The sequence below is a fragment of the Cynoglossus semilaevis genome, chromosome 1 (assembly GCF_000523025.1).
Source record: "Cynoglossus semilaevis isolate Cse_v1.0 chromosome 1, Cse_v1.0, whole genome shotgun sequence".
NCBI lineage: Eukaryota > Metazoa > Chordata > Actinopteri > Pleuronectiformes > Cynoglossidae > Cynoglossus > Cynoglossus semilaevis.
Window position 1 is genome coordinate 26,229,378 of NC_024307.1, and position 22,666 is coordinate 26,252,043.

The window sequence follows — 22,666 nt, forward strand, 5'->3', positions numbered from 1 at the left end:
ATGAAAGAAGTTGAATGTATCCTGAAGTTAAGAAAACAGAAATGCAGGCTGCAGTGGTACACTGATGTGAACTCACTGGTGTGACCTATCCAATCAGAAGGGGCTCCTGTCCATGTTTCCAGCCATCAAGGCACAACATGAAGGTGTGGATGTGTGCATCAATAATGCAGGACTACCCACGGTGAGTCTTTGCTGAGTGGAAACACAAGAGGAGGAGAAACATGATCAATGTGAACGTGCTAGTCTTGGCTATCTGAACCTGTGAGGCATACACGCCACTGAGGGGAAGGAATGTCACACTCCTGGTTACTGGTTGTACTGTGGGACCACAAGAGGCGCTCAGAGAATCAAACAGTGGCATCAAAGCAGCATGTATGACTCCTGGAGACACAGGAGACACAGCGAGTTTGCCTTCCATCATCATCATTGAAAAGGTGTTCAGAAGCAGAGGACGCAGCATCGCCACCTGGTACAGCAGCTGTACTGCACAGGACACCAGGACAGCACCGTCCACCCTGCAGGAGAACTTCGCCAGGTGGCACTAGAAACAAAAAGACCCTGATGGACATTTATCATCCTGGCAATATACTTCTCAAATGGCTTCCATGGGCAGAACCGAGAGGCTGGAGAATCTTCTACCCCCAGGCCAATAGGATGCTGAACTTTCTACCTCTAACATAACACTCAGCCCTGCCACACACACAGACACAGACGCACAATGTAGTAGTACTAGTCAAGACTAAGATTGACTCAGCTGTGTTTTTCTTTCCTCTATGAAAGGCTTTTTGATGGACATTAATTGCAAACTGGCCACTATTAGCCAATGACTGTCAATGACATATGGAGTGGCATCTGGGAAACATATTCTTCAGGTCACAACAAGGCAGACTGATCTGATGACTGATGACTCAAAATTCAACTTAACTTATTATGAATATTCAGTCAGGAATATATTTAAAATACAAATATACTTCAAAATACAGAGGATGTCCGACAATGTGAGTCACCAAATTGTGCAAGGTTCAAGAATTCTTTTGAGAGCAAACCTTTTCCGTCTTAGGCCTTACACAATCACTAACATTACAAGGGGTCCTCGGTTTACGACGACCTTCCTTACACAATCACTAACATTCCAAGGGGTCCTCGGTTTACGACGACCTTGACACACAGCGTCTGTGGTAACCTCGCTGCGGGAACCTCATCACATTAATTAAGAAAGTCTTATTCTATCATCTCGACGTGTGGCATTAAACAAATTCTGCACAGGAAGTAGTTAGCGAGCAAAGCAGAGAAAGTTACAGAGTTACATCGCACCGTACGAAGACACTCTGATGTAAGTGGAGGACCCCCTGTATATGTACAGTATATTACATATGTGCTTCCTTTTGTTTGTCTCGGTCCCGCAGCTGTCCGTCATTCGTTTCTTACATGCATGATCCAGCAACTTCACCTTTTGTACAATCCTCTCCTGTATGCTGAACCCTGGCAAGAAAATCTGTGTGAGTGTTAACCTCAAGAAAAACAGAAGTCATTTAGATTTTCGAGTAAGAAGAAATTGCTTTTTAATAACACTCTGTTATTAGATGCAGAAAAATAAGACACAGGGAACAGAGTGTTTTATTAGCTCAGCTGGGAAAGACTCTCGCCAAGAAAGCGCATTTTGCAGTTGGTGATGTAAAACAGCTTTTGGCAAACCGGTCACATTTCTGGGACCTACTTGCAAAACACCTGCCATCACCACCAATTCTCAGCCTTGGCCCAACATAATTACATTTTTGGTCCTTTTTTGCTGATCCGGACATCGGCTTCAGGCTCAAAAAAATTGCAGTCAGTGCTTCTTGCAGCACTGGCAATCATAGTGAATTAACACAGTCCAAACCCTTGGTGAATTTCTAAGACCTGCCTTATCGTATGTTGAAATTCCCTAGTAGAATGATGGCTTTGACTGATGGCCTTTTGTCATTTGAACTGTTGGTTCAGATTTGTGACAATCCCCATTTGGTTAGTCATTAAATACTTCAGATTTGTCTTATTTTTCAATATAAAGTCCCTCCTGAACTGCCGTGTGGTGACGTGTTGGTCACAAAACGACCAAAAAAACAATGTTAACTGTCATAGATAATTTGGCACATTTGAAATCAGTCGCCATCTAGTGGTGTCAACAGAAATTACAGTCGATATCTTGTAAATCATGAAACAGAAGGATTACTATAATTTGTAGTGGTATTTGGCGGGCTGGATCAGAAAGCCCAGTGAGCCGTATCTGGCCTATAGGCTGCAGTTTGCCCAAGTCTGAACCAACCAATGAAGCCATCTGGCAGGCCATAACTACCCAGCATTTCACCCGGCCATCAGTGTGAGGGACCAAATAAAGGACCAAAGAGACATTCACTGAATGTATATTATTGTTTTATTCCAATGTCTGCATCTGCTGGGAAGGAAAAGACACAACAAGGAATTTGTACATAATATCAACAATACAACATAGTATAACATTTTTAAATTTACCAATTACCAGAATACCTTTTTCTTAAACTGTAAGAGTTCAATCTCCAGTTTCAGTTTTTTAATTTCCAGCTCCTTTTTCACATTGTCCAGCTCCAGGTTCCTCTTGAACACCGCTCCGAGTGTATCTGTAGTCTGGATGAATGACTGTGGTTGACAGGACACTGGGATGTTTTTACAACACTTTTACTTTATCTCAGACATGACTCGTTTTAATCTGCATGTTTCCTTTTAGCTGAAACATTTCCTACAACACTTACCTTTTTTTCATACCCTAGTTCAGACAAAGAGGCCGTGGGCTGAGGGGAGTGGTGTAGGTCCTCTTCCTGTGAAAGACATTCACCACTAAGGTTACTTCATCAAGTGTACTTCTGTGATGAGTTGAAGTATTATGTAAAAATAAACGTACTTTCACAGGCCTCTCCGAAAACACAGAGACCTCTTGGTCATCGACTTCAGCCTGAAGAATGATTTCAGAGATCACATGGACTGAACACAGCAAACACAGCGGAGTACCCGACACATCGCTGTGATAGTTACCTTTAGGGTGGAGTCACAGGGAAATCGTGCTGACGGCAGCAGCAACATGGTGTCTCCCACAACTGAAATTACACAGTGGGTTTATCTGGCTGATAAAGCACACAAAAACATTAAAAAAGTACTTTACATACCATGAAGTAGCAGGTTATTTTGTGTGCCAGTACTAGGGTCCATCCCGAGCCCCCCCTCAGTCCCCTCTATAATTGGGCCGACCCTCGATCGAGCCTCATTGTTGGAGAGGCACGGCTCCTCTGGAGCTGTGGATCCTACTGTGGATTCTGGAGGAGCTGGCTCCCCTCCAGTCTTCCTCTTCTCTTTATTTTTCCTGTTGGCTTAAGACAGTGATCATATTTTAAAATAAGGCCACAGCATATTAACCCACAAAGTGACTAAATGATGGGGCAGCTTAACTACATACCACTTTGGATGATGTTTTTGTGCTTGGCTCTGACTTGCTGCCATGTCCGACAGCTGCTTCCACAGCTAATAAAACACAGTGAAATATTAATTAGGCTGACCTAGTATTTATTTGTCACAGATAATGAGTAAAGTTAACGAGTTCACTTTAATTTTACCATGAACAAAAAACAAACAAACTGGTTAACTGGTCAACGTTTTACCTGTTATTAACAAATAACAATAAAAACACTGAACATTTAAACTCACACTCACTCACATTCTACAATTGAAATCAGTAAAATACATAAAAAAATAATGAAGATATCATTCGGAAATGAAAAAAAAAGACAGTTGTTAATTAAGTATTTTTGTTTAAAAGACAATGTTTCAAGTGCAAAAGTTGCGCAAAGTAGAGCTTTAATTGATTCAAATTGGTGTTAACTTACGCATTTACACGATCAGCAATCTTCTGCCAGCACTCCTCTCTTGCCTTGTTGGCGGCGACAGTGTTACTTTTGGCAGTGATTGTCTTCCTATATTCCTCATAACTTTGCATTATGATATCCTGCTCCTCTTGTGTGAAATATATTGCCCGGCATCGCTCCATTTTGCGCGGACGTAGAACAATACGACGTTAAACGACACCTTCGGTGTGAACGCGCACAGAGCACAAAGCTGAGAACCGGACGTGACATAGCACGCTGATAACCACCGACGCCATACCGTTTAACTGCGACGCGGGCTTTAGGGTTTGTTAAGCCAGTCCATGAACACAAAGCCTGGGTTTGCTGAGCCCTCTCCGCGGTGCGGGCCTGCGTGTGCGGTGTAGCGTTTCTGAGTCGACGGTGAGGAGGAAGGGGAGGGGCTTATAGAGAGCACAGCACTCACGAAGAGTCAGGGAGGGAGTCAGGGAGGGAGTCAGGGAGGGAGGGAGTCAGGGAGGGAGGGAGCGAGACGAGCGCAGTCACAGAGGTGGAAAAAATTAATGAAAACATGTCACATGACTAGTGACCAGAAGAGGGCAGCCACTCCATGTAATTTACTCGACATCTTTGTCCCTTAATGGTAGTAATTACAATATTTAGGTCACGTTGTGTAAAACTAAAGTCATGAAATTTGTCACAAAACGTTATGAAAAATACATTATATATTTAAGTTGTTAAATGGCCAGTATTTGTCATGTGTATCAAAGTATCAGTACAGAAGAAAATGGCAAAAAAGTCACTGGTATCAAATAAAAAGATTCTGGTATCCCCAATAGTTTACGGTAGAAGATGTTCAATGTATGCCAAACACAAGTTTTTATTTTATTTTTGAGAACTAGATAAAGTAAGGGTTGTTGGCATATAAAACTTGATGCTCAAAATGATTCACAACCAACACCCTCGTAGGACGATAACAGTTCCTGCATCTGTCTTTTTATCTTCCAGAGGACAATAGTCCAAATAATAGAGGATGTTCTGTAAACATAAAAAGGTGCCTCTTCACAGATTAAAGAAAATATCTCCAGAGAACAAGAAAGCACAACCTGATACTAAACTGAAAGAAGAGTTGACAAAGTAAATCAAACACTCCAGACACACTGAGTGGAAGTGGAGATAAATATGGGCACAGTTGCTCAATTACTGTACGTCCACCACAGAGCAGGTTCAGAGGAAACATCCGGTTCCTTTAGATGTTCTCACCGTACTTGACAGTTACAAAACTGGAGAACATTACAGGAGGAGCAGGAAAACAGGAAAAGCTGAAGTTTGATAACCTCAAAACGTGAGGTCTTGTGGAACTATTGATCGTTTATTTGTTCATCATTTGATTAGTAATGCCTCAGAGGATCCAGCAGGGGGCCTATGCTATTTCTTTACCTTATTACAGTTGGGTGACAGAAAAGCATAGCTTTTTGTATTTTATTTAAGGTAAGGTTTCTTTATTCAGTTCAAATTTGACTTGTTTGCTTGTCTTTTTGTTGTTCTTTGTGTTTAAGAGAATTATTGAGCGGTTGAAAGTATTGCTTAACTGACAAAAATGTATGTTAATGTGAAATGTTTGTAGCAGCGGCTAGCCGGGCTAGCCCAAATGTGGTCTTGTTTTCAGGGAGGGGGTTCAGGTTGTGTTGAGAGACGGTTTCTCCAGATTAACGTAGATGTCTTCCTTCACCCCTCTCTCAAACCATCTGTCTTCTCTGGTGAGGACATGTACATCCTCATCCACAAAGGTGTGTCCTTTGTCCTCCAGATGAAGATGAAGAGCTGAGTCCTGCCCTGAGGAGCTGGCTCTTCTATGTTGTTGAATACTCTTGTACAGTGGTTGTTTGGTCCTCGCTGCATATTCAACATTGCTCTGTTTGTGGTGAGGTATATGTTTTTTTTGTTTTAAAAAGCATTGGCATTTTAAAGGCTCTACATTGGTGTGTGGGTTTTTCTGTACTGTTAATTGTCAGCACTCATATTGTCATTTCTTCTAGGACTGCCCGACGCTTGTACTTTTCACCTGTTTCCATCAACCCGGAACAATTTAATGAACTTTTCGTTGGTGGAGCAGTGACCCTCTATGTGGAAGACACACAGACGGGACAAATGGCAGCAGCAGCAGCAGCAGCAGGGATTTAGCGACGAGCTATGACCTATTTATTTGACAAAAATATACTCTCTCACAATCAAAATAGATGTGCTGCAACGAAAAAGAACCAGACTTCGGCAAAACAACGTCCTGTGCTCCACTGAAACCTGACTTAGTGGGCTCACCCAGGCCTCGCAGTTGCACCTTTGGGGAAGAACAAAGAAGTTCATGTCTGTTTCTGTATAAATGATAGAGGATGGACAAAACATGATGCCCTCACCTGACTTGGAACCCTTTGTTCAAAGTGGAAAGTCCTGGACGAAGGTGACTGGGCTCATAAATAACCCAAGGCAGAGATGTCCAGACTCCCCTTACTGTTTAGGAGGGCTTTACCAGAGCATCCCCACATCTGAACCACCCAAATAAAAACAGCAGGAGAGAGCTTTCTCGATCTCTGTCTCTGATCGCTGAATTGTCTATCAACTCACCACATAAAGGCCAAAACTAGAAATTGCAAAGCCTGTGGTCAAGTTGAAAAATGGCCTCAAACTGCAGCCCATCTTTGACTACACTGCGGTATTTTTTGAGGCTGTCAGTAAGCACCTGTCGACACTGTGATATCTTAATATGGATGACTCAATCCGATACTCAGGCTCCAGGTCAGTAACGATCCAAAATTGGTCAAAATTTCAGGATTGAACATGAAAAAACAACAATAGCGGTATTGGCAGATACTTCGCAGTATCAGTATCATGAAGATGTATGGAGCCATGTCTATATCTTACATCGACTTTTGTGAAGGAATGTTGACAAAAACATTTTGTTACTCTTTCATGTTAGTCCATTCATGTTAGTTTCTGAAACATATATCCAGCCCAGTCCTCCACTCAAAGGATGCTATCTCCCCAGCGAGTGAAGTGAAAGTGAGTTCTACTAACAATAAGCAGCTGTTCATTTAATCTTTTTGATCTTTCTCCATGCTATTGTGCAAACAGTTTGACTATTCTAGTAATTAAATGTGTTAATTAAAAAAGTTTTTTAAAAAAAGTGCTTTTTAGTTTTTCATTCTTCGTTGGAGCAGAATTGTGTTTTCATTAAACAGCTCAATTCATTCATTCTAAATCTACTGTACGTGCGACCTCTGTAAATAAGACTAAGACCTTTCTGATTGGTAATTAAAAAAGAGCACAAGACTATGATACAGTTTCTATCTTCATTTGGTCTAAAACGGATGAAGCTCAACTGAAGATTGTAAATACAGAAGGCCTGTGGGTTGAGGCAGCCAGAGTACGGCAGCGTCATGATAAAGCATAATTGGCTCTTGTGTATTATCCCAGGTTTTGCCTTTCTTTAATGAATGCACATTATTGGAAAACATAAACAATTGTATCATTTCCGAACCACAGCTGTTGCTGTTGCTGTTGCTGCCCTGACTCACTCGACACCGTCATATCTTCTGTACCTGAGGCGCTACACCTCCTCTGTATGAACGACCTCCTGTTTATTCATTTCCATAGAATCCGAGGAAGGGGTGAGATATACTCACATACTTGGGTTCTTTTGATATACTGTACAGTGAAGAAGACGTGGGAGAGATAAAAGGTTTCCCCATGAAATCTGTGATTCTACTTTACTTTTTCTTACCACACGGAGCTGGGAAACTGGAGGAGGACTTTTAATAATAGAAGGGGAGAAAGAGATAAATGTCAATATTTTTGTTAAATCACTTTATGGGCCATATCATGTCATCTAAAAAAAGCCTTAAACACGCATGAAACCCGTTGAAAATGCATTTACACCGCGTTACAACCTGAGAGAAGAACAGCCTTTTACTCTGTTCTCTCACAGAGGAGCAGCTTCTGCCTGCTAAAGGTTCAATACGCTTATTAAAGCTGTTATTTCTGATGAAGGTCAAATTACGTAAGTGAATTATTGTGTTGTACTATTCAACACATCTGGATTGTTTTTAACAATGTGGATATAAAGAGGTATCAGGGCAACAGAAGCTAGTGGATGACCATCTGTCCCAAACTGTTGGATTTAGAGGAGAAAGGTATAAGAAAGAAAGGATAAACAAAGGCATTTTTAAACTTTTAAAACAAACACTACCATTGTATTATAACTACTTGACATCATCATTAAATTAGCTCCTGCATATTTGCTGGAAATGTAACCTTCCTGCTTTCATAATTTTATAATTAGCATTAGCTTTTTTTAGTTTCTTTCATGTGTTGGTTCTATTTGCCGTACAACTGACGAATGCTGCATTAGCTTTTTTTTAGTTTCTTTCATGTGTTGGTTTTTTGGAAATTATGACTTTTCTAAAGTTTTTATGTCCTACATAATGCTATCACCACTGGGTTAATGTAGGTGAGTGACATAAGTACTAGTGAGACAGTATGTGAGTTATGTCGTACCATAGGAACAGAACTCTGATGTAAGTCGAGGACCCGTGTATTTATACCCATAAAGAATCTTGGACTTGATTTGACGTATCCTGTGACTTGAGTGGACTTGGGACGCCCTTCCTTGAGAATTTCCTAAAACTTTATTTTATTGATTCAATCCTATCTCTGACTTCCTTAATTAACAAAACAATACCAAGAATATCAACGCACGCTGACTTATTGTCATAACAATTTTGAATATTAATGACATTATTTTTATTATTATTTCTGTTTGTTTTCCCCGCTTTAGTGAAGATGTTTTAAACGTATGTCTTGATGTTGTGTGAACTGTCCACATGCACGGGGTTCACCACATTAAACACGTTAAATAATGCATTCCAACTTTGCGTGATACGAACATCACACCTGCTTTTTCAACCCTACATGAAACCCCTCCCTCGTCCCCCTCCTCACAACCTCAGCTGGTCACAACCACTGGAAGGCCTGGAATCACCCAAGTGTGTCCAGCTGAGACCACAACCCACTGCTGTGTCAGTGGAAAGACCTGGTGTACAAGGATTGAAGGGTACATTATCACTGGTGTGTGAATGCAGCTGGAGTCACAGCAGCTATGACTCACAGCCCAGCCACCTGAGCAGCACACACACGCGAAAATGCACAAACTTCACCACAATTACAATAATAATACAAAACGATCCATAAAACAAAGAAATAGTAGATGATGAATAACCCAGACCATCTGGTACCTGGTGTAACACACACACATGAATACTTCAGTCACCTCCTTATGAAGGCTTACAAAGGTGAGCTTCAGATGTGTTTTGGAACATTTGGCTTTACTGCATCCTATGATGTAAGCAACGTGTCATCGGAGAGAAAAGGAAGGAAGTAAGGTGGTGTGTGTGTGTGTGTCTGCAGTCAGATGACAGAGTGGTATTTTTAATAGGTGGATGCAACAAACTGTAATTGTAGCTGACATCCAGCAAATGAAGGATCATTCCAGAAGAATTAGACCCTTCTCTAATGACAAACACAGCAGTGATGCACATCAGAATTTTTTATTTCATATGATACTGATAAAAACTTTGGGGGCAATTTTTTTTCAATCTTCCAGTGGACTCACCACCCACAGGAAGGTTCAGGGATGGATGGAATTTTTTTCAATACCAATACTGATACATTTAACACTGTGTGTTTTTTAAGCCAATAAAACCATGACAAATACTGGCCCTTAGACAACTATAATATGTATCTTTAATAACATATCAGTCGAAACAAAATTCACTACTTGCCGGGGGGTTATGGTACGCTAGACGTAAGTGTACCACTGCTGTAAAGCTTGAATGATAACAAGCCTCCAGTCACTAGGTGGCAGCAAATCATACAGTGGTTTGTACAGAAAAAAGTATACATTCAGGTTAATTCAGGTTCTCAATAGTATTTCAATTCGGTGTGGGTCGGGGGGAGGGTGAAGACATTTCTGTCCCCAAGGGGGGTGGGGAGGGGAGGGCGTGACAGGAATTAAATTAAGTTTCCATAAATTATTTCTTAAGGCCATTTTGTTTTGCCGAGACATTTCAAAGAACTAAGAACACGACTCTGAAACTCTGACTCTTATATACTTTTAGTAGAATTACTTTGCTTTTTGCTCTCCCTTTAATACTGGAGCTACTTTCAAACTGGTATTTTGTGTACAGACAGACTTCAGAGAAGCCATGAAAAAGTTTAGTTACTATTAAAGCTGGAATAAAAAGGGATGTTTTCCAGAATAAAATTTCACAGTGCAATTCTGTAAATGGAAGCCTGGAGGCAGAGGCTGCTGCTGAAATGATTATTTGAAACACTAAACCAAGATTTGATATCTGTGAGTGTTAGCCTTACGGTGCTGGTCGATGTCATTGTCCTGCCCACCTCAGACACTCTTATGGTATTGTGTGTCAGGCTGCTCGTGCACAAGCATAGATCACAGGTGTGTCGCCACAGCTGCAGCTTGAAGGGACGGCATCAGAGCAGGTGCTCCTTAGAGACTCTTGAAATCAGCCCCAAGTGAAAACGCTGCTGAACTGATGCTATAAATCAGGCGTGGGCAAACCTTTTGACTCGCGGGTCCCACAATGGGTCCTAAAAGTTGACCGGGGGGGCCGGGTCAGGAGCAGATAAATGGAGCGTTCGTATGAACTAAAACAAATGACATGTAAAAGTCAGTCAGTAAAAGCTAAAATACTAAAATGTCTATGCCATCTACTGAGGAAATGTGGGCGTTGCAGATGAAAGGCAGAAATATAATGGAAATAGAAATTAATAACATCATTTGAAAAAGTTTGGTGGGCCGGATTAAAAAGCCAAATGGGCTGCATCTGGCCCCCGGGCCGTAGTTTGCCCATGCCTGCTATTAATCTACATCCTGCTCTTTACAGAGCAACACATTGGAGGTTCAGTTTCTCAGTAGTACAGAAGTACAGATACCAGTATATGTTACTGAAGTACAGGAACAAATACATCTACAGTATTTCTTTACTGCACACTGCAGGAGCTTCAAACCATTTCAACACCCAGCGTGTGCTGGTTCGACGCCCAGCTTGCGTCAGTCGACGGCTGACCTCTGACTGACATGGTTACCACGTAGAGTGTGACTGTAGAGTGTTATTGTTGAGGACAAAGGCTTTACAGGCCACTGTCACGATGAACAGTAATGACTCAGATCCACCAACTCTCTGAAGCTAAATACTGAGTTATACATTTGAATTATTTCTCAAGTTTCAATATTCCATATTGATAATACCATAATTTAAATAAAAACATTTGTGAAACACGTACATATAACTGATGATATTTGTCTTTAGAAAAATTATGTTTTTTTTTTTTTGCTAAAAATAAATATTGGTTTATCAAAATAAAGCCTGATTAATTACCACTGTGATTTCATCACTGCTTTTCTTAACAGTTTTAATTTGACGAGTTTTTTTCTTTTTTTTAATAGGCCATGGGTGGAACAAGAAATGACAGGCGACAGTTTATCAGCAGATTTGTTTTTCTTTGAAAACCATCCAAAGAGGAAGGACAAAACATTATTTAGTTTTTATTCTTGAGCAAATCCATTTTATTTTAGTGGCCTTTACACTGAAATAAGTGTACCTGAATTTTAAATTTAAATCTGTGATTTTGGATAGAGATGAATCTGTGGGGATGTTAACATAAACATTTGTTTAAATGTACATTACAACAATTAGACTGCACACAAGGTGTCACCTTATCTAACAACACTTAGTAAAGGAACCTGGTCGGTCTCTTTATCAGACGAGTGCAGGCGTGGGCAAACTTGTTGACTCATGGGCCACAATTGTGGGGGGGTGGATCAGGTTCTATTGGGTATTGCATCATGTGTTACATGGGTCAACATGCATCAACTCCTGAACACAGGAACTACAGCTAGCAAACAGCATGTTGTATATTTACTGACTTATAAAGCTCTGTGAGTTCTTACACGCCAACAGATTTGATGGGTAGTTTTGTGAAAGCAGAGAATGAGAACAAAGGTATTGAAGTACGGATCACTAAAAGTTGATCGTATTAAATGTAATCAAAGTAAAGATTTCTTCCAAACACAACAAAGTCATAGATCTGTGTTTTTCTCTGTGATATATCTCTGTCCATCACAGTGACGGACAGAGATACAGTATATCACCCACAGCGTGTGTTTCTTCATCGCTGCTTATAAATTCATGGAGTGTGCCCTGGTGGCGATACTACTTGCATTTGATGCTGAAAGGACACAGAGTACAGTGTGAACACCATCAGATCCTGACACCAGCGTCTCTTCTGTCCGTCACTTTCCTGTGAGATCAGTGTCTCCCTGCATTGCCTGCCTCTGGAATGGGGTATCGTGATTCTAGTGGAGGAAATAGTGTAAGGCGTTGCCATAGTAACAGTTCATTCCTCTTCTGTCTGTGCTGTCTGACGTTGTTTATCCTGTTCTTCCTGTTGCAAGAGCAATTTGGGAAGGACCCCTGAAGCCTCATAGCCGAAGGTACAGCATCAGCTCCGTTGGTCTATTTTCAGACAGTACACGACCAAAGACAAGCAGCATATGAATAGTTTCCTCATAAATCTCTGTCTTATAGCACTGAGAATGCAATTTCACACTTTTAGATTTAACATTCACAAAAACCAAAAATATATTACCATGTTCTACATGAGTGTACTACAGATATGCGGGTGTATTTGCATATGCAGTATGCATTATTTATTGCTTTTTATTTAAAAAATGTATTAAAGAAAGCCTGAAAAAAAATATTTGAAAACGAAAACACCGTAAGCCAAAATGTTTACGGATGTTGAACCTCGTTCACTGATCAGTAAACAGTGGGGTCTTTCTCTCAACGGTCTCTGACAACACACTGTACTGTACATCCAGAGAGCACGCTGTGTAAACCTGAGAACAGACAGTCGATTCGCTCACTCAGAGCTGCAGTCTATAAAAATCAATACAAACTGTTGGACGTACAGTAGCCCACGTCTGGGAGGAGTGGGAAATGGCGTATTAGTCAGAAAAAAAATAGAAAGTACACAGTCTCTGGTCTCATATAAGAACACATGGGAAAAACGTCCAATCGACAGGTTCTGCTGTCTCGTATGTAGGAAAGTTATATTCATCCCTCATTTTACACATATGAAATATATGTATTACAAGGTACTCTGCTCCAGAGTATAGATTGGATCAGTGGTTACATCTTGACAAATTAAAAAAAAAAAAATATATATATATATAGAGTGTGTGCAGCTAATATGAGTAATTATTTATTTATTGTTTTCAATATGGATGGTTGACTTTAACCTGGTCATTTGAAAAGCACTGGTTTAGATCAGATTGAACTGTAATGATCTATCTGTATGATAGATAGATGATCACACATTGAGGAAATTTAAGAATGTCCACACAAATTAGTACCAGCTGTGTTTTACTGTTGTTGACAAATATTGAATATAATAATAATAATAATAATAATAAAGTCTCACGCAGCACAAGCTGCAGTTAAAATGAAGTATTTATGTTTTTAAAAATACATTGTTCATCATTTGATACTTAAAACTGTGCAAAGTACACGCTGTATTCAGCATCACATATGCAAGATGCATGAAATACAAAGTACAGCAGTACAATTACGAAGAGAGTACCCAGAGAGGAAGTGCAGGGTCTTCGTCTCTTCCACGCTGGTGGAGTAGCCACGCAGTCGCTACAGCCGTCTGACAGAGTTAAACAGGACGGAACAGAAGGAGAGATTGATTTATATACGGAGGGAGTAATTACCAGCAGCCTGTGACTGCAGGTACGAACAATGACAGTTATTCTCAGAGAGCAGCTGTGGGACTGAATGGACCAGGTCCACGAACCATTCAACTCGAGGATTTTTCTTTTATTCTACTATCAGTCTCTCTGGACCTTCCCATCGCCTCAGAGAGTCTCCTTTGTGTTAAACCAGGAAACAATAAAAGTCAATTATCTAACTTTGGAAAAACAGCTGAAAAAAAATTTAAAAATGAAAATGAAGAAATGTTCAAGAATGTCTTTCTCACCACAACAGAAAACAAATTTGTCATGTTTCCCCAATGCGACACACACACAGTACCTATAAAAGACCAGAGATCTTTGACCAGTGGTGGTGCTGGAAAAATGTCAGAAATGTGCTCTGTGTGCTCTGTTCAGTCTGAATCCTGCTCCAGGAGACAGGCCTGGGTTCTTATGCGGTAACAACAATTGAAATAAGGCGCTTGTTTATTTCGCAACTCCTCCATCACAGCCACACAATATGAACACAGAGCAGAAATGCTTGTCTTGAAATGCTAATTCATGGCCCAGCAGTGGCACATTTCCACAAAGGTAATTCCGAGTTGCCTTTGGCTGAACAGGAAGGAGAATAAGTTGTCAGTAAAATAAGATGTGAGGAAACCAGACATCCTTCATGTGCTTCTGAGCAAAATCCTAAAGTCACACAGTAGTTGATGGTTAATGAGTTGGGAATATCTGCACGACAGTGTTCTAAAAACCTGTTTATCACCCACACTTATCAATCTTTACATTTAAATTCAACACTGTCAAACCGCTCAGCTCTTCATCCATCTTTTCTCAAAGGGTACACACAATTTAAAAGTTCTTCTCTGTGTCCCCAGCTAGCGTGTTATAGGCCAAGAAGTACACCAGTGTGTGGACAGCTGTGGTCACAGATATTATTGTTATTATAGACAGTACACACTGTGTACATTAATGCAAACAAACACGTTTTATTGTTCATTTAGGATATTGTACTCAGTGTAGACCGAGGAGTACAGAAAGCAGAACTTAATCACTGCTCTTCCTCATGGACATATGAGGTATTGCAGCAGTTTTTACAATTTCCTTAGCGGTATGACTTGTGTAGTCAGGTCGTCATTGATTATGCCATTGCAGGGGATTGAAATTAAGGATGGCTCGATCCGATTATCGGGATCCGTATCGATCTGACATTGATCAAAATTTCAGGAGTTGATATAAAAAAAAACGTTGATATCAAAAAAAAAACAACAAAAACAAAACAACTATTGCCCGTCTGATCCAGTACTGAAACCCGATTCTCAATTTAACTTTGCGTCACGTGCTGTAAACAGGGACACTATCGCTTCAACAACAGCGGCTCGCAGCATGCTGGAGGAGAGAAGCAGGTGTCAGAGTGATATCAGGTTGGATACTCTGAGGTGCAGTATCGATATTGGTATCAAACACAAAATTGGATCGTGCCATGCCTAATTACCCTACCTGCTTAAATCACAGGACAAAGTGTCTATGTCATTTACATGTGTCGACTAAAGCTGAGATTGGATTTTGGTCATGGAGTAATTTAGCTGGTCATTCACGAAAACACACTCCTGGGAATGTAGAATCAAGTACACTGTGGATATAAATGTCGTAACCCAACAGATGGAATCCTGAAAGGCAGTTTGTTGTGATACAGCAATGATAATCAACCTTGGCACTGACTGATTAAGAAATACTTCTGACTGTTGTATGTGTAAAGACGGGGAATATGGTTCTCAATGCTAATCGCTCCATAATTACAGGAGGAACACACCACAGAGCTTCCTACACCAGTGTATCAGAAGGCAGTGCTGCACTGGCAGTACAGTACATCGTTGATCTCACAGCCCAAAACATCATTAACAGACAGCAGAGCAGCAAACAGTGAACGGAGGAATCTACTTATTCATGCAATTCATCAAATTAGCACTGGAAGGACATCTCCAAGGAACGGAAAGAACTGGTACCAGAGTAGAAGAATCACCTTTGTTCTCATTGTGCATAAACACAACGAAATCTGTCCCCATCCTCATCCCACAAGACCATGGGCAGGTGAGAGGTAGGATTTATTTATATGTATATATATGTATATACATACGTATATGAGAAGAAGTCAAAAGTTCCAAGAGGAATTATAATTGAGAAGCTGCCTGATTTTAAGAACTGAAGATGATCAGATAGATGTTTTCTGAACTGCCAAAATGTGTATGTGAGTTAGATAGATGAGTGGATGGATGGATGGATGGATGGATGGATGGATGGATGGATGGATGGATGGATGGATGGATGGATGGATGGATGGATGGATGGATGGATGGATGGATGGATGGATGGATGGATGGATGGATGGATGGATGGATGGATGGATGGATGGATGGATGGATGGATGGATGGATGGATGGATGGATGGATGGATGGATGGATAGATAGATAGACAGATAGATAGATAGACAGATAGATAGATAGATAGAGGTTTTATTGAGGAATATTTGATACACATATAAAGGTAGGGGGAACACGGGGACACGGGGATTACAGCATGTACAGGAAGTTCGAGGTCTAAGACTTTAAAGCGGTGCCACGGGAAAGTGCAGCAAAGCAGCACAGGACGGTTGTGTTTAAGGGAGAGGTGGAAACCAGGGAGACAGAGATAGTGAAGGTGAAGAAAAAGTGAGGTGAAGATTAAATGGTGGAAACTAAGATAGGAGGAGTACTGCAGAGAGTTTAGAGTAGTGCCCAGGGATGCTTTGGGGTAGAGAAGAACTACCAGAAGAACAGCTAATGTTAGCTAACGCCTTCATGGCATTGAAAAGTTTTCCAGGACATACGATTCCTGAAGCCCTTATCTCAGTGTTTTTCTGGGGTTTGCAGTACTTGACTACTAAATGTTACAGTAATACAGTATTTTCAAAGAAAAAGCCCTAAATAGGCGTATCCAGAAGAAATAGTCCAGAAAGTGAAGTCAATAAAATTGAAGTCAAGTAATTAAAAGACTTTTTTTCTTTCTTTCTTTTCTTTTCTTTGTGATTGGAGAACACACTGTAGGCGTCCAGCTCTGTTCCCCGTGTGCAGAGAAAAGTCATGTCCATGTTCACATTCAAGCTTCCATAATGAACAGATAGAGCTAATGTGGTAGAGTAGACGTTAGAGTAGGAGTCGGGGGTGAAGTCTTCCTCGTATCAGCACCATCATCTAAAGTGCTCTCAGCGCCTGATGTGAATACATTACCTACCACCGTATCAATGGTGGTGCAGTGGAATGAGAAAATGGTGTTTCTATTTCTGTACGTGCGCTGGCAGCGGTGAGCAGACACAATAGTCTAATTGGTGACTCTGCTGTGCCAGATGTGAACATGACTGACAAGCAATTAGACCGTTCTGATTTTAAGGTGGAATAACACACAGTGGGATCAAAAAGCTGCCTTCAGCTGGGCGGAGCTGTAACACTAACGAGGACTATAATCCAACTCACTGTGTTCACTCATTATTACCCAAATACAAAAGAGAACATTCCCATATACACGCCAATCTAGGCAGTGAGGGACATGGAATGTGACAGCAGCAGCTGGACAATTATTGCTATACATTGAGATAATTATTTCATTCAGCAGCACATCGACAGTAATACTCTGCAGGACACAGCGTCTTGGGTCTGGGTCTCTGTGCTTCTCCCAGAGAATGCTAATATGTATTGAATTGCGGCCACAGCCCTGCAGGTTTGGGGTGGTTCCACACTGCCCCCTATTGGTAGCTTAGGGATCTGACATAAAGGAACAAAAATATATTTATTCATGACGGTATAATTAAATCCAATGTTTTCGATACATCGCCGTTTTCTGTCCAAGAAGCAGTTAAAACATAGTAATCCCAATGTTTCCTTTGTTACAATATCTTAACATCATTATTGCATTTACAAATGAATGCATTTAGCGGACGCTTTTATCCAAAGCGACTTACAAGAGGAGGATTATCAAGCTGCATAGAGGAACTCTTGAAAGGAGAGCACTAGTTAGGGAAGCGGAGGTTCTTAACTAGGGCGGGGGTGCAGAAGGAGAAGGGAAGTACAGGGAGGTGCTAGGACAGGAGGTGCTCTCTGAGGAGGCTTCTCATCTTGCAACCTTAGTGGAAACCTGGCTTAACAAAACCTCTTTCTAAAAATGTGTGAATTTTTTGTTGTGCTTTGAATATAAAGCGACATCATTTATTGTCTCGTGCGTTTTGTGCTACCAGTAGGAGGGGCTAGTTGTACAGAATGATGACATCCATCATCATTGGTAGCATGAAGCTCAGCATAATTTCTGAGCTGCTTCCTTTATCACCTATATTTCCATCATGCATCCATTACGTCCAGATCTGTAAAATATATGTTGTAAAAACAGGCCACTGAAATATGACTGCTGATGTACAGGACGGCTTAAATGACAACAATAGCAACAATATTCTCGTCTCTGGGATACGGTACAACTGGCTCCAACAGTGATGTGTAAAGCATTGGACCCATTGTTGTTTTTGCCTCCACTGCATTAATATATCATTGCAATAAAAACCTTCGGAGAACCCGCCCCTTGGCTCACCATTCAGACCCCTGCCACAAACATCTTGAAATATGACTTTTTAACTCAGTTCTGAAAAGAATCTTGGCCTCGGTAGACAAACGTATTGATCCAATTCAGCAGCAAAAATATAAGAAAGGTGTTTTACTACTTCGTAAGTATTTGGAGGAGGGAGCAAGAAAGCACTAAGCAGTGAGTTCTGTCAACACCTCAATAATTAATCATTTACCTTAAAAAACTGCCCTTCCCAGTCATGACTTTAAATCAATTTACTGACAAACATATATAGCTCACACACATATTTAGCTCACATTTGTGATGAACAAATGTGAGCTAAAGCCTGGCTCTTCACAGACTGTTAAATTGATGCAAAATGTTGATGCGGTCCCTCTGTGTGCCCTGAACCTGGATTTCAACACCTGAGCCACCAGCTCCATTCATGCAGAGAAAATTACCTCCATGTCTGTGTCACACAGAGTATGAAAGGGCAAACATTCACACCTGAAAATTCACAATGCACATTTCTGAATGGTGTAATCCCTCTGCCATTAAGGTTGAAATGAGGCGGCGGCGCCATGTTGACAAACAAAATCCAGCTGCCTCCAGTGAGGCATTTACAGTTTCGCAACATTACTGAAACTGAAGGGAGACGCAGATGTAGTCGCTTCAGGTTAGCAGGTGGGGAAAGTGTGTTTGTGTATAATCAGATCATTTATTCGTTGTGCATTGGTAACTAACGCCCAGAGTTAGACAGTAGGCTTAAACAGTATTCTAACACTGACATTTCAATGACTGGGCATTTTCCTTTCATTTATTTCCTCACACTACACATATAAATATGCATATATACACACATATACTTGTATGTATATATGCATGTATATATGTGTTGTGTATTCATCTGTTAAGTTCAAACTCGCCAAGTAGTTGCACGGAAACTAGTTGGCGAGTTTTACCGCCTCGTCGCAATGATGGAACAAGACTTTCTTAATACATTTCAGTTAGATGGCGACACAACCATGAAATGCCATAGTATATATACATATATATGTTGTGTGTGTGTGTGTGTGTGTGTGTGTGTGTACAATTGTGTTGTACTTCCACAATTCAAATTCTACTCTATACGAAAAATGAACAATACTTTTAAGGTTTGCTGTAAATACTTTTATAACCTAAATATTATAGAAATTGTTTTTACAAGATTTTCATTTTAATAATAATAAACAAACACGAAAAGACCAAAAAGATCTATCACATCTTCCTTGCACGTTTCTTTGGCCTCTGATTGAAGACAGGTGAAGAGCCCATCAAGGAGTCGGGTGAATGTGAGGCGTAGCTGCCGTCTGATGCTGCTCCTCCAGGTGAAGGGGCCATTGCGACTCCAGATTCGCTCATAGTGGACATGGGTCCCCCTTCCTCAAACACATCCCCACCCAGGACATTGTGGTGATGGTGTCCTGAGCCCTGGCCCTCCTCCACCTCCTGAGGTTCCATTTTGACCTGTGGCCAAAGAGGGGAGTGGCTTCCCCCGGCACCACCACCTTATTGAACAGGAGAGGACTTTGTTCATGATGAGCAAATTAAGTAGTTGACATAAAAAAATATTGGAAAATGGATTTAGAAGATATCCAGACATGGGGGAAATATGATCTTTTAAATTTCTGTGAAAAACATTTGAACCAACTCAAAGCAGCTTAAAGCAGCCCTTTTGGTTAAAATTTGAAGTTGAAACAACTAACTACATTTTATAGGGTGGTTTAAGGTACCAGTTTTATTATTTTGAAAAATACAAATCTTACCTGAAGTTTGTGGAGAATGTTCACTATCCAGACCTGAAGTCAGTCTTTCTCCGTGGCTCCCAAGAACCCCGATAGGCAGAGCCTGGTCTCCAGGGGCCAGGTCAGCTTCAGGCTCTTCGCTGACAGGAAAGGAGATGTCACTTATGGGCTCCTCCTTAATCCTCACAGGCTTGGAATCTTCCAGACCTTTATCCGGGTTCACAAGTTGTTCATACTCATCTGACAGGTCCCTGCTGACCTGAGAGAAAGGAACACTTACTCTGTAGACTGCAGGCTTATTCATTTAAATTATTGTTAAATATATATTCTACTTAACAATCAAGGAGTGGTACAAGACAGATCATTGAAGTATTTTACTCCAAGTACCTAATGAAGAGGTAAAAATAAATACATATTAATTAGCCAAGTATTTAGTCCAAATATCAAATGACCATCTGTAAAATCCTGGCTGTTTGATCTAATTAAATAATTCAAATGACATTTGTAATTTATTAACCAGTATATACAAATGATATCACTAAATGATAACACCACAGTCAATCATTGCTACAAAAAATAAATAAAAAGAATGTTTTTATTAAACGACTTCCCACTGTAATCATATCAACACTGAATCAATGAAAGAAACCACTTGAGAAAAGCTGTAGAAATAATAAAAAAGATCTTTTAATGTAAGTCAGGAGGACTTGTCAAAACATGAACTTGATGTTATTTATAGGTAATTATGTTATGATTGTACATTGTTGGCAGAAACCCAAGGAAATTGGCAAGTCAATTACTTTGCCACTGCTGGTATGGCTGGGATTGTGTGTATGTCAAGGTATAGAGCCCCCTGCTGGGGAAGAAAAGCTATACGTGTATGTGGTGGTGATAACGTCTTGTGCAGGTTCTACCTTAAATTGAAGAGTTCATATCCAGATACACTGAAGTAAAATCAAAGAGCACTTATGACCCAATAATCATCCTCACTCGTGTGCTGATTACCGGAAAACTGGTATTGAGGTAAGTCATGGGTATCGATGATCAGGGACAGAAACATCTAGTCCTAGTACGCATACTCACCTGCAGCATATAACTGTGATAATCTTTGATCCTCACTTGCCAAAAGCGCTGCAGGGCCAGCACGCTGCCAATACCAACTTCATGGAACACTTGTTCAACAACATCTGGGAAGGGACTTGCCCCGAGCAAAGCCTCACGGTCCACAGCCACGCGCAGAAGGCGAGCGATGCGCTGGTAGTGCTCGTGGACCAGGTCAGTAAGAGTCTCTAGAACACTCTCCTGAGCAAACTCAAAGCCAGCGTGGGCCAGGACAGTGGCCACTGACTGGTAAAGGAGCTGCCTACAGGAAGTCCAACTCAGCTCTGTCACAGGCTCACCTTTACCCCTTAGAGAAAAGAAGAAGGAAGGTGAAGGAAGGCAAGCCTTTATTTTTTTTTTCATTTTAATTCCATAAATGGTCCAGCAAATTTAGTTTTTCTTTACATTTAATCTATCCATGAAACAGGAATGAATGTATGCATACATATATATATATATATATATGTATATATATATATATATATCTTCTGATCTCCTATTGAGAATCTCTGGGTGGATTTCAGGACATGTTTCACAGCAAGGATGTTATCAGATCTACTGTATATTAAAGGTTCAAACTTTCTAGAATACTGTAATAAACTTGTGAGCTATTATATTATACACTTGGATATTATATTTTATATAAAGGTTAAGCTGCAATTTTATTTAAAAAAGACTGTGTATGTGTATGCTTGCCTCGTTTTCAACCATTGTACAGAATAACAATTTATATTGCATTTATTTAAAAAAAAAAACCACTTACTTATAAAAGTCACTTTCTGGGTCACTGTGATGGAGTTGGAAGGGTTGTTTTGGAGCCTTGCTGTCCACAGGGAGCAGGTCATCTGGCATGATGGGTAGCGTCGGAGGGCGTAGAGGGAGGCTGGTATCAGCCTCCTCTGTCCTGGTACCACCTTCTGTAGATGTTGAGCTTTGACCCTGACCCTGACCCTGGGCTTGAGCTGCTGCCAAGAGGCTACGCATTCGCCGCGCATGCTGACAAAGTTGCACTGTGTGGATGGTGAGGCTACATGGCTCTGATGGGATGTCCAGCATTGTTGTAGGACGTGGGCGCTGGGCTGAGGGCTGATGCAGAGGAGGGTCCTGTATCTCCACAGAACGAAACTCACGCTGAAGCAGGTCAAAGGAACTGCGGATAGGAGGCGCCCCTGCAGGTCCGGGAATCTCTCCCCAGTAACGCATCATAATGAGTAACTGTAATAAAAAAATACAATGAAGACCAAATAAATAAAATCGTGGCGATGCACAAATACTGTCTGACGCTCAACAACCAACGATTATTTCTGCAATCATCGTGAATTTAATGGCCGTTACTGGGGGAACGAGCTAATTGTTAAGAGAGTAACAGAGGAATTGGGGGGTTGGTGTACATTATACTTTACAAGTAAAAAAAACAGGGCCTTTCTTGTTGTTGTTAATTTCCCGAAAATCCAACGAAAGGGGTGTAAAGGGAACGAGTGGAGCTTTTGAGCGGCAT

The 22,666-nt window shown here is 40.8% G+C and overlaps 2 protein-coding genes across 8 annotated transcripts in view; both read right to left on the reverse strand.

The window, feature by feature from the left end:
• Positions 1–2,190: 2,190 nt before the first annotated feature.
• Positions 2,191–4,319, reverse strand: LOC103387928 (uncharacterized). Of its 6 annotated transcripts, none has more exons than XR_003050288.1 (8): positions 3,891–4,319; positions 3,464–3,528; positions 3,177–3,377; positions 3,046–3,107; positions 2,915–2,965; positions 2,766–2,831; positions 2,524–2,669; positions 2,191–2,428 (listed from the first exon to the last, which is right to left on the reverse strand). XR_003050288.1 is itself a non-coding variant. In XM_017032491.2 (8 exons), the coding sequence occupies exons 1-8, from the start codon at positions 4,049–4,051 to the stop codon at positions 2,411–2,413; spliced, it is 744 nt and encodes a 247-aa protein (XP_016887980.1). In that variant the 5' UTR covers positions 4,052–4,319; the 3' UTR covers positions 2,194–2,410. The 6 variants fall into 6 exon arrangements, 4 of the variants coding, with proteins under 4 accessions (XP_016887980.1, XP_016887978.1, XP_008320962.1 ...); XR_003050285.1 differs by having other exon boundaries at positions 2,193–2,431; positions 3,891–4,318; XM_017032491.2 differs by having other exon boundaries at positions 2,194–2,431; positions 2,524–2,640.
• A 15,111-nt stretch (positions 4,320–19,430) lies between these two features.
• The window catches only part of supt7l (SPT7 like, STAGA complex subunit gamma), a 4,390-nt gene continuing 1,154 nt past the window's right edge, over positions 19,431–22,666 (reverse strand). For both annotated transcript variants that reach the window (XM_008322347.3, XM_008322354.3), the window contains exons 2-5: positions 21,932–22,383; positions 21,151–21,475; positions 20,089–20,326; positions 19,431–19,830 (exon numbers count right to left, since the gene is read on the reverse strand). In XM_008322347.3, coding sequence (XP_008320569.1) covers positions 19,541–19,830; positions 20,089–20,326; positions 21,151–21,475; positions 21,932–22,383 — 1,305 coding nt within the window. In that variant the 3' untranslated portion in view covers positions 19,431–19,540. The remainder of the gene's footprint in view (positions 19,831–20,088; positions 20,327–21,150; positions 21,476–21,931; positions 22,384–22,666) is intronic.

What these genes read in the sequence shown, in the direction of transcription:
- LOC103387928 (XM_008322740.3), bottom strand. Translation starts at nt 4,051, where the DNA reads ATGGAGCGATGCCGGGCAATATATTTCACACAAGAGGAGCAGGATATC. An exon ending in CAAAAACATCATCCAAAGTG is followed by an intron (nt 3,378 to 3,463) that starts GTATGTAGTTAA and finishes CACTGTCTTAAG; the next exon opens with CCAACAGGAAAAATAAAGAG. An exon ending in AAATAACCTGCTACTTCATG is followed by an intron (nt 3,108 to 3,176) that starts GTATGTAAAGTA and finishes GTGTAATTTCAG; the next exon opens with TTGTGGGAGACACCATGTTG.